General features: G+C 41.7%; 1 protein-coding gene across 2 annotated transcripts in view; it reads right to left on the reverse strand.

Annotated features, from left to right (window-relative positions):
* Positions 1-6716: 6716 nt before the first annotated feature.
* UXS1 (UDP-glucuronate decarboxylase 1) overlaps positions 6717-15339 on the reverse strand; it is a 69351-nt gene continuing 60728 nt past the window's right edge. For both annotated transcript variants that reach the window (XM_068425377.1, XM_068425378.1), the window contains 5 exons: positions 14223-14266; positions 12941-13001; positions 11365-11422; positions 9640-9743; positions 6717-7556 (listed from right to left, as the gene is read on the reverse strand). In XM_068425377.1, the coding sequence (XP_068281478.1) occupies positions 7425-7556; positions 9640-9743; positions 11365-11422; positions 12941-13001; positions 14223-14266 (399 nt within the window). In that variant the 3' untranslated portion in view covers positions 6717-7424. The remainder of the gene's footprint in view (positions 7557-9639; positions 9744-11364; positions 11423-12940; positions 13002-14222; positions 14267-15339) is intronic.

Raw genomic sequence — 15339 nt, forward strand, 5'->3', positions numbered from 1 at the left:
TTGTCAGGCATTGGAACAGGCTGTCCAGGGAAGTGGTGGAGTCACCATCCCTGGAGGTATTTAAAAGACAAATAGACGTGGTGCTTAGGGACATGGTTCAGTGGTGGACTTAGCAGTGCGAGGTTAACGGTTGGACTCGATGATCTTAAAGGTCCTTTCCAACCAAAACGACTGTATGATTCTTCAGCTGTCTTTCTAAAGCTTACAAAAAATTTCCAAGGCATGGATCATGGTAACACCATTCTTTACACTTCACTTACTTATTTCTTAACTCTGAGTGTATTTCCTAATCTTTCACTTAAAGCCACCGTTGCATGATGGATGGGTGTCTAGGAGAGGCAGCCCCGCACTATCCAGCTCCCTGCAGGAACGCTTCCAGGGAGACAGCTCTTTGCTGAGGGAGCCAAACTGAACAAACATGTTAGTCACTTCTCCTCTGCATGCACGGATATGCACTACCCTAACATGCTCCAAAAACGCAGCTGTCCCCTATGTGTTAGAGGGCTTGCTCTTAGCAGAACCCTTTCCAGTTTAATCAGTTTAAACTGGCGTGTTTCCTCAGTAGAAGACCCTTTATTCCAAATACAGAAGGATCATATTCTGAGTCAAGCACACGCTCTTTTGCACAGTTGGAAAACACCTATTCCTAGAAGAGTACTTCCATTTTGTGTCCTATCAAAAATGTGCACCGAATTTGGCAACGTTTCAACCATGCTGATAATTTCCATCATTTCCCAGAATTTACAACAACTGGGAATTCAGACCTGCTGAATAAGGAAGAATGAAAAAAGTGCTGTAAATAAATACCATCCCTCCCTAGGCCTTTGCAAGCTGTGTCCATTCCTACAGGCTGACTCAGTCCAGCGGCTCTCTGTGCCTTCCAGGCTCACAACCAAGACTACGATCTCTCTCTTCTGGATTCTCTAAGGAAAAAGAAAAAAAAAATATCTTTTCCATCACATTGTGTTGCATGCTGAAGTTTCCCACCACATACTGGGGTCTGGCTGGGACAGAGTTAGATTTCTTCATAACACATATGATGCCACGTTTCAGATTTGTGACTAAAGCAGTGTTGATAACACACCAATGTTTTTGCTATAGTTGAACAGTGCTTCTGCAGCATCAAGACCACCTGTTTTCCACGCTGTCCCCCAGCAGGTAGGCTAGGGGTGGGTGAGAAGTTGGGAGTGGACACAGGTGGGGCACCTGACCCAAACAGACCGATTCCATACCATATAATGACTTGCTCAACACTAAAAGCTGGGAATAGGAACAAGGGGGTGGGGGTTTTGTCTTCCAGGGCAGCCATTGCTCAAGAGACTGGTGGGGCAGCAGTCTTGCTTAGGGGAGATGGTGAGCGGCCTTTGCATCACTTGGGGTTTTTTCATTCTTTCCTTCACTTATTAAACTGCTCTTATCTCAACCTTCAAGTTTGCTCACTTCTGCTTTTCTTATTCTCCCCCCTGTCCCACTGGGGCAGGGGGAGTGAATGGCTGTGAGGGTACTTAGCTGCTGGCTGGGGTCAACCCGCTACAAGGCAATAGCTCTGAGGAGAGGGGACCCTCCAGAGGGGTGCACCTGCCTTGAACTGCAGCAGTTGCAATGATGCAAAAGTACATGCAATAAGCTACAAAGAAAGCAAGCAAGTATGAGCCATCACAGGTTTGGGCAAAAGGAGGAAGACTATTAAAAAAAGAAGTTCATTGGATACGCATGGAGTGCTTCAAAGGTAACTACATTAACAAAGTTAATTTCCTCTATTTCTGTCCCAAAACACAGACAAAAACTGTGCACCCCCTTCCAGCATTTCTCTTCTGCTGTGCAGACAGCACAGAGCACTTCACATCATCACCATCCCCAGCCACCCCGGCACTGACATCACGTCACCTCCCCACCAAGACAGAAGAGTGGCCATTGTTCATTGTGGATCCCTACAGAACAGGAACAGCTTGGCCGTGGTCCAGCGCTTCATGTTTCAAGACCCAATGCTGCCACATCCCCCAGTTTGTGGGTGTCAGCCAGGGAAGTCCCGTCAGTCGGACTGACAGGGCAGTCCCACCTCCTTTGCTGATAATCCCTGCCAGGTAACCCTTCTGTGAAAGCGTGGAAGTACTACTGCTGTGCCCCCACAGCCACCCTCACATACTCCCTGAAGTCTAGGCAGAGATCTTTCTCTCCAAATCCAGTGTCTTCACCACCAGCCTTAAATACATATTTTCTTTTTTTCTTGGGCCTTCATTCTCTTTAAGCTCCTACTTGTAACACAAACACGTTGGGGATGGGGGATTGGGCACTTTTATCCCAGGACTGTTTGTTTCCCAGGTAGAAGATGTAGGTTTCCTTGATCAAAACAGCTTTCCCTGCAGTGAGGTGGACAGAGCCCAGATTGCCATGCTTGGCTCTGATAGCACTTAAGGCCACCCCAGAGTTCCCTGTGGCTTCATCTTTCAGAACTTCCAGCTGCTTCAGCCACGGCAAGGACCAAAGCATTCAGAGCATCCCCCTCCTTGCTGAAGAGCATGTCTGAAACTAGGGAAAACACAGCAAGAATGAACTAGACGTTGCTTGTTCCAGGCTGTAAATGGCAACAAAACAAGGTGGACAAAAAAGTTGTTGCCATGTTTGCTATTATGGAATAGGCAAGTGAGAGAAGGAAAGGGACTGGGAAAAGGAACAGAGAACCAGAGACTGTTTTTTGCACGAAATATGAACTGTTATTTCAGCAAAACCTCCCTGTTGATATGGATGCGCATTCAGGAACCTCTTGCCATACAAAAGGAGCCTTGCTTTTCTCCAGATCTATTGCTGCTGTTCCTGGTAGCTCTAAGGAGTCAGAGCTGCAAATAAAGCACTCCCTTCTCCTGCCACTTGTGATCCAAGCACAGGAAGACGTTCACAACAGAGCAACTACGGATTTATGGTGGGTACACTCCCACTGGTGTCAGGGAAGGGTTGTACAGATGTTAGGGCCAGCCATGTTGAGTAAACACTTCCCTTGCTATTAACAAAGCATCTTCTTCCTGTGAACAGATCTTCTCTGGTCAGCCTCTAAAAACCTTCAAGGACTTCTTGGCCTCACGTAGCATTAAACTCAATCCTAATAAGGCTGGGGACTAGCTCAATCCATCACACTAATCAAAGCCCTGTTTTGCCCTCTGTAGCCTGTTCTCTAAAGCTAATGAAATTATGCAATTGTGTTTGTGTCTTCCCCCTCCTCCCTTGCCTCTTTTTCTCAACTTTGAAACTCAATTCCAACCCTATCTGACAAAAGTGGAAGTTTTTTCAAATACATTACATTTCTAAAAATTCATTGAAATAATAGATGACCGAGAGACATTCATAAATGCTCGGAGGGTGGTGAGCTCACTGGCTACTAAACCTGCCAGTCTATATAGGTTAAGAGAAGCTGCAAGCACCCTAGACACAGGAAAACTGTCAGATCATGATTTCCTCATGTAGCAAAAAATCTAACCTAAAGATAGATGTGAGGCTTCTCTAGACTATACATTCATGGAACTACTTAAAATAAATTAGGTCTGCAAGCCCCATTGTAGCTTATCTGTAGACCAGCAATGTGGTTTAAAAAGCTTCTGAGCAGCCTACATACAGAAATCAAGCAAAAGCACATCATGTTGGAACAAGTCCAGAGGAGGGCCACGAAGATGATCGGAGGGGCTGGAGCACCTCTCCTATGAAGACAGGCTGAGAGAGTGGGGCTGTTCAGCCTGGAAAAGAGAAGGTTCCGGGGACACCTTATAGCAGCCTTCCAGTAGCTGAAGGGGGCCTACAGGAAAGCGGGAGAGGGACTTTTTACAAGGGCATGTAGTGATAGGATGAGGGGGAACGGTTTTAAACTGAAAGAGAGATTTAGATGAGATATTAGGAAGAAATTCTTCACTGTGAGGGTGGTGAGACACTGGAACAGGTTGCCCACAGAAGCTGTGGATGCCCCCTCCCTGGCAGTGTTTAAGGCCAGGTTGGATGGGGCCTTGAGCAACCTGGTCTACTGGAATGGTGTCCCTGCCCATAGCAGGGGGGTTGGAACTAGATGATCTTTAAGGTCCCTTCCAACCCAAACCGTTATATGATTCTATAATTCTATGTTTAAAAAAAAAAATAAAATCCATCTGTGCATGTGATAACTTCCAGCTGCAGGAGTGGTCCTCCTTGTGAGGTTCAAGGAATCCAAAGCAGTGGATGCCCCGCACACCTCTCCTTCTAGAAGGCTGATCTCACTCACCAGCACCACACTGGCCAGTTCACCACAGACCTCTGCTACATTGCGTATTCCCTGCTGAGAGAGGAGGACTTGCATCCAACACCAGCTGAGCTGCCTCTTCGTGCAGATCACTGTGACTATATAGGCACCCTCAGGGCTCGTCACATGCCTGCCTGACCAGGTGACAGCAGAATATCCCAATTCTCAAATTTCCTGAAAAAAAAAAATTACAATACATTGTGTTTGGGCATGGAAATGAGAACACATCACTGCTTCACTGACTCCCAAGTCCTACGTTTCCAAGCTTACAGTGCGTATACCACTGCCCCCCATCAAAAGTGGCTCTTCTGGAGATGCGGCAGCCGTTTGTTACCTGTGGTTCCCTGTAAACTTGATGCTTCTTTCTCCTACTGAGATGTGTAACCCCAGATGGAAGCAGAGGGCACCAACATGCAAACCCTCATCTGCCTTCTCAAAGACTCAGTTCAGACAAGACCAAACCTGAAATTACCCCAGACTTTCAGTCTTAAGCACCAGCAGACTGTTTTAACACCCATGATTCATGACTTTCCAATCAGCTAGAAGGCCAATCACCAGCTTCAAACACAAAAGGCAACAGCTGCCTCGGCTGCTGTTTCTGGAAGGCACTGTTTAGAAAGAATATAGGAACTGAACCAGGAACCTCTGAAACAAAAGCTAGAAACAGTACAAGGAAAGTAGCAAATCAGTACAGTCTGTCACTCAGGCCCAGTGGGAGACATGCCACATACCCACAGACAGGTTGCATTGATACCAGCCATTTGCCCTCTCTCTGATTTGCTCAGAAATGAAAGAGGTCAGACTATGAAGTAACCTAAAAAGCTTTTAAATCCATATCTGTAGCATCCAAACATCCAGACTTCCTGAGGGATTTTTTTTTTTTTTTTTTTTTTTGGAAAATGCACATTTTGTGCTGGTCTCCATCAGCATGCTTGTTCCAGTACAGTTTACGTATTTTGCACTGAAGTCATTGGATTAAATGAAAAACAGCCCTGGAAGTAACAGCTGGCACCCACAGCTCCCATTTATTCTCAATGGCTACTCTAAATGCTGGACTAGGGTTGCACCCTTGTGCACTACCTCTTCATAGACACTTCGGCATCCAATGGCACAATTTGCATGAGAAGTAAAATGTAAGGAGAAAGAGCACGTTCCCCCAAACATAATCTAGAGCTCAATGGTCAAAAACATGGTGCTGGGAGCTGATTAACAGTTCTCACCGCAGAACTACTAACGCAGCGGACACTGCTTTCACATACATCCAGCTGTGGTTTTGAGTACAGAGAGGCGCTGTGCTTTGTGAGTGTATCAGTAATGACAGGTTACAGGCACATTCGGAGCACGCACACTACAGTACACTTTTCAGGCAACTTAATATGGAATAAATGTCCAGATCACATACCTAGAAAAACGCTTCAAACAAAAAGCAGACCTCAAGCTGCTCAGCTGTGAAAAGATGGAGGCAATGTGTAATACCTAAATTCTACCTCTGAGTCCAGACACGAAAATGCTCCCTGGCTACCCATCTTAGTTGCATGGCAGATTTCCACTGGAAGAAAACCTGTGCATGTGAGCAGGGAAGAAACCATTTTGTCTTCAAGGATCACTGCAGACCCTGGTCAGACAGGGCACACAAATGAGCACAGCAGCCCCATCACTGCTGGAGTCCAAGGGAACTTCACCCTCAGGTGTAAACTGGCCAGGTGGGACAGATGGGGTGGGACTCCAAGCCTTGCAAGCACCGTGAGGCTCTGGCAGATGGCATGCTCAGACAAGGGGGCCTAAATACCACACTGCTCCCAGAGTCATTCCCGGGTCCGGGCATCAAGTCATCACTACAGGTAACTCCCACTTTGCCCATCAACCTAAAGATACTTGAAAGCTAGTAAGACATCAAGCTTTAACGAGATAAAGTCAAATCACATTGCTTGATGAGATTTACGATTTTCAGTTTTTGGTGGCACTAAGGCAAAATACCTTTTAAAAACTCTCTGTTGATCTCCCCTCCTAGGTATCCAGTCTTAGGTATTAAAAATAAAGGGGAATTCTTAAAAATAAGGTGAATTTGATTTTTTTTGTTTGGTTGGTTGTTTTTGTTTTTGTTAAGATGACACACATAGTTATCAAAGTTGAAAGCATTTACTGGCCATTCAATAACTGCCTAAAATAGAAACATTTCCTCAGCTAGGGAGACTGAAGTTAAACTCTACAGCTGAAAGAAAATCTTACACTCCTGCATCACTGTCAACTACCTGAACTGGAATAAATCATGATGTTTTTGTCCAATCTATTTCAACAGACATTCTGCAGCCCTTCCTATATATCTATTGAGACAAGCAATGAAAGACCACAGTTACTGACTTTGAGCCAATTATTTAGACTGTTACCTTCTAATTAATATACAATAAATGTACAGATGCATAATGCCAGAGAAGTGCCCACAGTGAAACCCTGAAACTAGTAAACAGAAGTTTCAATATTTTATTAAAATAGCATATTCAACCACTGTAACCAATAATACATTAACTTTATTCCCAGAGTACGCACAACACAGTAGTGATTCAAAATACCCTTATCCATGATAATCAATGAAAATATCTCAAATTCAAGTGTACAACTAAAACTAAACCTTTGAAAAAAACTCTCCTTTAAAGAATACATAAAGCTCTCATACAGAATTCTTTTAAACTCCTCTATACTTAGATGTCAGTGTCTCTCACCTGACAATACCACTAGCTTTTTTTTTTATGCATAGTAGAACGTCTCATATTTTATAGTACCCATTTTATAAATAAATTGGCATTTTCCATCCCATTTGTGTTTATCTTCAGCTTCACAAAGAAACCAGTAAATAAAACTGTCAAGGACAGTCACAACAAAATGATCTCACAGCAAGATATAAAACTAGAAGATACTAAAAGATGCTTCTACTCTATTTTACATAAAAAGACAGATTTAAAAAGTGCAAGGCAAGATTTGCAGGGCAAAGGGAATATTTGTTATTTTTAGGCACATCCACTTCTTTAAAGCAAGCTTCAGAATGAAATTCCAGTTTGTTCTTCATGACACCTGTTTCAAAGTCTCTCTCAAAAAAAAAAACCAAGAAGAAAAAAAAATTACATCTGTCAAATGTCAAGCAGGGAACTTCCTGTCCAACTAACAGTCTTCAGTTATGTCTTGTTCTTCCTTTCTTCATCCTTGCGGGTTTTGGTTTGGGAATATACTGGTTGTTTGCCTGATACTCAAGTTCTTTATGGAAGTAATGAATTGCTTTATTCAAACCTTCTTCCAATGGGACCTGTTCCCAAAAGCAAGGAGAGAACCATATCACTCTTAAGTTCACATCAGCTCTTTTCATAACAGTATCTTTTTTAATACAGCTATCAGAAGACTGCTAGAAGTCTAATTCTTCGCCAATATAAGTATTAACAGCACCACATACTGGTTACATCTCTGCACTGCTAATGCATGTTAGCTTTTAAACATCAGATATGTTTTCTGACGTAGCAAAGTAAAAAAACCCAACAGATGTAAATCTCAGATGGTTATGATTGGTCTGCTTAGTGTCAAAAGATACTGACAATTTTATTTTAAATTCATAATACATTGAAAGAAATAAGCACACAGAAATTTAAGCCCCTTCTGTTTTTAATTATTCAAGATCCTCTTTTGCAGAATGTCACAGAATGGTACATACCATAGAAAGGTATAAAGGTGGTAGGGTTTGGTTTTTTTTTTAGCTTTTATGTCTTCGGTGCTCCACTGATATACAGAAAAATGGATTCAAATTATCATCCAGTATCTCATTTGATATTCTTAAATCCTATACAAATAATTGTAATTCTTCATATTCTATGCCTATATTTACACACTATGATTTGTAGACAGAAACAACAGAAATACTGCCCACTTTTCTCAGGAGCCATATGCTCTGACATGCTTGCTGATACCATCATCAATACAGGGGGATAAAATAGCAGCACAAAAACTACTTGCCTTGATGTACCAACACTGTATTGCTACTTCAGCGTACGTTTTGGTACTGACTGTGCCAAACAGAGATGGTCAGAAGTATAAAAGTTAACTCTTTTAAACCTTTTGTGATTGTAACACTTGCCATCGTCCTTATGCTTTCAGGCATAGTCTATTAATATCTGGTGCCTCTGTGAATCCTTTCAGAATTGTTTGGAGTTACCTTTTTCTACTAATAGGCTCACATTTACTAGACAGGTTACATGTTTCCTGGAAAGACTTTTCTCTGCAAATCTAAAAGAGCTTACAAACCACTGTGCTAGCTAGAATGGGGATCCGGCTAAGGAAGTCACACCCTTTCTGGGGATTAAGTGGACCTTACCTTGCCAAACCAACCAGCTCTTACCATCAGCTATGCCTGGTTATACACTTGCACAGTTAACTTCACCAAAAAGGCTGAGAAAGTTAAAAAACAGCAACCACAGACATTTTGCATTTCTTGCATATTACCTGTGCCAAACAAGCACAATCTTGACATCACCTCAGATGGCTGGTAACTAAGCTTTAGAGGTGGACAGACGTTATACTGTGGGTGGTGAGACGTTACACTAACTCTGAGCATGTTTCAAGCTTATCAACACACAGAACAAGCCCTGAACATCTCCACTTATGACACCTGTAGTCCAAAATAAGGGCTGCTTATTCTGGTTTACTTCAGTACACCAGAATTAAAAAAAAAAAAACAAAACAAAAAAAACCCCTGTCATCTCTCTCTGGCTAGCTTCCGTTTTGCCCGAGTTTCACATATTTCCCTTTAAACAAACTCTAAAAACCAGAACACTTGTCTGGTGCTCATATTTCTCCTTATTAATCCAAACAAACTTTTTGGTTACAATGATGTTACGGATAATCTTAAAAACAGTCTTACTGCAAAGATTTTCTAAAAATATTTTAATTAAATAAAAGCTATTTTTTCCTTCCATAATGCATGTTTACCACAGCAAAACAGGAATGAGGACTGCAGCAACAACACCAAACTCATTACCATAACCGTGTACCACATAATTCAAAGGATTCATCGGGCTTATAGAAAGGCAAACACTTCATAACAAGCATGTGAAAAAGTTAAAATGTCTATCCTAACAATGTTTTTTTCTACTTAAGTCTATTACAAATGCTAATGCTAATCTGCTCTTCTGCACAGCACAGGCCACACAGTCTTACCCAGCAGTTCTTGAACTGTAAGCTAGGGCAACATACGAGAGACAGCCTTTTAAACAACTGTCCTGGAGATCGTGTTAAGTAGATATTCAGGTAACTGAAACGTATTGTTATTATGTGGCCCTCCCTTATCCCCCTCTGCCTCCCTGTGTTTTTGCACACAGCAACAGTAACACAGCTGTACATACCACAGGTTCCCAGCCAAGCAATAACTTGGCTTTTCTGATGTCAGGTTTTCGTTTCTGAGGGTCATCCTGGGCTTCTGAGAGAAACTGGATTTCACTCTCACTGCCTGTTAAACAAGAGACTGTGCATTATCATCCGCAATTCACTATGCTTTGCATTTAAGTCTTTCTTACCTATTGTAGCATCAGGTCTTTCTGCAGCTTTCTGCTTCATATTTCTACCACTGAAATGCTTTCCACAGACAGAGCTGCACTGTGTGCAACAGCTGGGTCAACCAGCTGTCCCACAGCAACATGGATTGAGAAAGCATTTCACAAAGATTTCAGCACGGATTCACAAAAAGGAAGTTACGCTTGACCAGTCTAATAACCTCCTACGATGAAATGACTGCCTCAGTAGCCAAGGGCAGAGCAGTGGATATCATCTACCTCGACTTCAGTTAGGCTTTTCACACTGTCTCCTGTAACACCCTTATTGAGGGCTGGATGAGCAGTGAGGTGGATTGAAAACTGGCCAGGCCCAGAGGTGGTGATCACTGGCACAAAGTCCAGTAACTAGTGGCGAACCCCAGGGCTCAACACTGGGTCAATACTGAGTTGTTGATACATCAGATGGCTGTGCTGCCATCCAGAGGGACCTCAAGAAAGGAGGCTGGAGAAAAGGGCTGACAGGAACCTCAGGAAGTTCAACAAGGAGAAGTGTAAAGTCCTGCACCTGGAGATGAACAACCCCAAGGCACCCGTACAGGCTGGGGGCCAACCAGCTGGAAAGCAGCTTGGCAGGAAAGGACCTGGGGTCCTGGTGGACACCAAATTGAATATGAGCCAGCAATGTGCCTCTGCCACAAAGAAGGCAAGTGGCATCCTGGGCTGCAGTAGGAGGAATGCTGCCAGCAGGCTGAGGGAAATTATCTTTCCCTTCTCTTCACCACTGGTGAGATGTATCTGGAGGGCTAGGTCCAGTTCTGGGCTCCCCAGTGCAAGAGAAGCATGAAGAGAGTCCAACAAAGGGCCATGGAGATGATGAAGGGACTGGAACATCTCTCCTACAAGGACAGGCTGAGACAGCTGGGACTGTTTGGCCTGGAGAAGAGACGGCTCAGAGGGATTTCATCCATGTGTATAAATAGCTCATGGGGGGAGTAAAGAAGAGGGAGCCAGGCAAGTATCAGAGCAAGAATGAAAGCCAAGAGAAAGCTACAGTGTTTTCTTCCCAGGCACGTACAAGGGAGGTGCTGACAGCCCTTGCAAGAGTCACTGGTAGATGAGCGAAAAGCAGAGAAACACTGTCACCACAGCATGAGGTTTTTAATGGTAGCTGAATCGTGAAGAACCACCTTGCTGAAGTATCCGTATTTCAGCTAAAATGTTATGCAAGGCATTTTCATTCATGTGTTCTACATTTATGTATTGTCCTTGTGCCAAAACAAAGCTAAAAAAAAAGGCATAACATTATACAAAATAATGGGCATAGATTGCACAGATACACAGACAGAATGTATTCATTCTACTGTTCATGCAATACTTTACATACGATTGAGAGGATTTGAATTATCTTATTAATATTTAATTATATGATCAGGACACAATTAAAAGCCTTTGATAAGTTATTAAAAAATCCAAAGACCAATTAAATTATCCGAATATTACACACACTAATCAAGTAACAATCATCTAATGACAATAAGTACTTCATAAGCTTTACTAAGAATTACTTATCATACTCACCAACAAGTTTTTTAATTAACTGGGCAAACTCTAGGATAGTGTGCTCTTCTGGGTTTCCCTAGAAACAGAAGGGATATTCATTACAATAACAATTAAACACACTACAACATGCTAGTTTTCTGAGATGAGAGGATTCTAACAGGGTCATGTTAAACTCTGAAAAAGCTAAACATTTTTTTTTTTCATCAGAGTAGGAATGAGACATAAAGTAACTTTGACAAGCTCCATACTCATTAGAAAAGTTGCCCTCCATTACATCTGCCTTGGTAATTCAATGTATATAGGGGAATGCCCTCCCCACCTCCCCCCCCCCCCCCCCCAAAAAATCAGTCTGTAAAGAATGAGCAAATGCACCTCAATCACAGTAAAGGCATACGCCCCTCGGCAGCCCACATAACCACATCATCAGTTTGAAATCTGGATTCAAGGACTTTGCTGAGTTGAGGAGAGACAATATAATTAAGTAGTATGCTAAATTCTCAGTTCATCCAAAGTTAGGAAACCAAACTAATTGAGCTGCAAACAATTGCTTCTACATTTACTACAGCTCACATATCAATATGAGGAAGGGCTACTTGCTCTCCTATACAATATTCCTTTTCTTAACTCTCTTTTTTAACTAACTTGTATGTGAACTCCTGATCAACATTTCAGAACAAAATGCTGAAAGCTTCGTGTTAGCATTAGCTCACCTTCATCAGACTCAACTCCCTCCATCCCTGGCTTTCCTTGTTGCAAAACTCTTCTTTACTACATCTTGTTTGACCTAAAGCTGAACATTTAGCTACATATAGATTTAAACACTGAGTTTTCTGGAGATAGAACATGTCATGGGGTTTAAAAATACCAGCATTTGGACAGAAACATGGAAATGAATTCATGGTCACAGTAAAGAAAGGAAAATCTAGCGAACAACTGCCCTGCAGAGTTGAATCTCTGATTTGGCAAAAGTCTGCATACACAGAAATGACCTGGCATATGCATCCTTCTTCTATTCTTATATCCATTGCTGAGAATAAGGTGACAACAAACGGGACAGAACAAAAATCTTATTAGAAAAGTTCTAAGCAGCCTTAATCAATATTAGAAAATTATACAATCAAATACTATCCCATTTCCCTCTAATCAAGGCTAGCATGAAGTGATTTCTAATTATTTAAAGCTAAGTATTCCTTCAGTGCTTTTTCTCATTAAAGCCAGACTTCAATCATTTCCTTGGTGTGTTTTGCACGTCATTCCCCTCCCCTGCTCATATTTTATTTTTGGTTTTTTTTTTTCCCCCCATATTTTTTCATATTCTAATTACATAAAACTTTTTGCTAAAACAAATGAAAAACTCTATAGAAAATTTATCCTGTTCTTGGAACTACAAGATCTCAACAGCTAGGAGCTTAATCTTTTTACTTATAAAGCAAATACATGGAAGAATACATTATTCATAATGGAAAGAGCTTTTTTACTCCATTTATTTCTTCTACAAATCAGCATCAGTGACGAGGAGGAAAACAGAGGTGATGTTGGCCACTGCACAGTAAACACAGTGGAGTGTGCAGTAGAGTGGAGCTCTCATACTCACCAAGTTGACAGGACTGCTGACATTGCTGTTCATCAATGCCACCAAGCCATTCACAAGATCACTATAAAAAGAGAAGAACAGATTGAGGCAGTTTGCACTTCCCTATAAATAATATTCTTGTCTAAAGAGACCTGCCTCCTCAGAGCTCCAGTAAAGCAGATCAGGCAGCTGAGAAATGCTGAAATCAGATTTACAGTGTATACTTCAATGGCATTTTTTCTCGGCTGTTTGTTCCACAGTCAATATTGTCAGATATACTGAACAGGAGGTTAGTCTGAAAAGGTGATTATCTTTGTGATACACCGGCTATCATTCAGCTGAGCATATGTAAGAACATACAAAAATACCAAGTTACTAAAAAACAATTAGTAATTCCTCTTCCCTCTAGCACCCAAGCATATTTAGAGGCCCATTTTCAACACATTTCAAACAGAACAGAGTAAGTTGTAATACAGATGCACATGACACCACCACCACCTGCTTTGCAGTTCTTGTTTGAATTGTCTTCTCGCTTTCAGAAATTCTTAAACAAAGTTTGTTAAAAAACAGTATTTTGGTGTTACCACCCCCCCCAGTAAAATAACCCAAAGTTATTCTGGATTATCAGCAAACTTAGCAGCTTGGCCCTGGACATACAACCCAGATCCCTTTCATTATGACTCATAATCAGGAAAGGAGTGGCTAATTTGAACTGATGGGGTTTCCGTAGCATCTGTCACTGCTGTTATTACTTTCAGCAGAGGGAAAGAACATTTCCAAGCAGAGAATGATTAAAACAACCCTGAAGCCTGGCACAGAAGTTCAGCTAGCACAACAGAACAAAAGAGGAACAGACTCGCTTTTTCTTAGCGAAAGTACATTCTGGCCTTGCTTACACTGCAAATATTAGCTACAGCAATACCCCCTTCAACTGATTCCTTCCCCCTGCAGGGAACACAAGTATGTACAGTACACATGCTGACCACAGCAGCCCCAACGACACAAGGTGGCAGCATGGCATCAAAATACAAAGACTGACAAACTGCTCAGCATTAAAAACTTACCTACCCGTTACTTGCTGTCCCTTGAAGGGAAGAACACATTGATATCTCAGTGCAAAGTTCTAAATCAACTAACGTTTTGTTTCTTGGTACTTTTAAAACTTCAGCGTCTCCCTTTTGAAAGTAAAGCTCATCTAAGAATGAACATAATTTCTTTGACTAAAATGCACACACATACAGAGTTGGCCAAGCTCAAAGAACCATCAAGTGAATAAGTATCAGATGGTACAAACAAGGCTTACCTGACATACTGGAAAGCTCTCGTCTGAGTTCCAGGTCCATAGACCTAAAGACAGATGCAAATTAGAAAAGGTACATAAATATAAAAGTCCCAAGGAGAAACACCTGAGACGCAAGCTCAATGTTACAAGAATGGAAAAAGATGTGCTTGCAGAGCCTTTGGCAAAGTATCAGTTCTTTGAAGATCTTTTTCCTCTTGGACTTCTCTCCAGTAAACATATCCTTAGGCATTTTGTTAACCAGAACTCTGCATGCAGGAAACATTCTTGAGGATGCAGGACAGTGTGATGCTTTGTCCTCTCCTGGAACACTGAAAGAGGCTGCAGCATGCACTCAGCCAGAAAAGAGCACCAAATATTTAAAGCAAAGCACAGACTACTAAGATGTGGTCATGACAAGTAATTTTCATTTGCTTATTAACAAAAGCCAACTTCAAAGAGACCACCAAATGTTAGTGGTCTCTAAAAAAAAAAAAAAAAAAAGTCAAGAAAAATAGCACTAAGCATTGAAAGCAATCAGGACAAAAAAAAAAAAATTATGTGGCTCTAAATATCACTATCTTGCAAAATGGAAGGTAGGATAATTTCAAGAGGATATGACTCCCAAAGTCACCTGTACAGATTTGTATCAAAATCTTAAGAGGGGAAAAATAAAACGTTTTCTCAGGTTACGTGCTGTCACTTTGGAGCAAGTAAGTTGCTTAAGTTCAAACAGATGTTAAAGTATACTTAAAGTGTACGTAATAGTACCAGATAGCATTATTTTTTTCAGAGTTTAATTGCGCACAGTACTGAAGTCCCTAGAACATGAATACTTAGATTCTGAAAGCTATCAGTAGGCATATGTAAGTGGTGAAAACACTTAAGTTTAACTGGGGACACACACATCTCACCCTCAACCTGCTACAACAGAAAAGCTTTTTGGAGGACAGAACAGAAAGCACGTTTGTTTTCCTTGGGACACGAAAGACAATACAACTGGTATACGTGCCATCATCTGTCACTTGGTAAGCCTACTGCTCTCTGAGGCAGATTCAGCCAAAAGAGTTCACATTTCAGTAGGCATTGGGTAAGATCAGGGGTTTAAGAGTTTACCTATTAACTCATTCTGAGACGAATG

The sequence above is a fragment of the Nyctibius grandis genome, chromosome 2, assembly GCF_013368605.1.
Source record: "Nyctibius grandis isolate bNycGra1 chromosome 2, bNycGra1.pri, whole genome shotgun sequence".
NCBI lineage: Eukaryota > Metazoa > Chordata > Aves > Nyctibiiformes > Nyctibiidae > Nyctibius > Nyctibius grandis.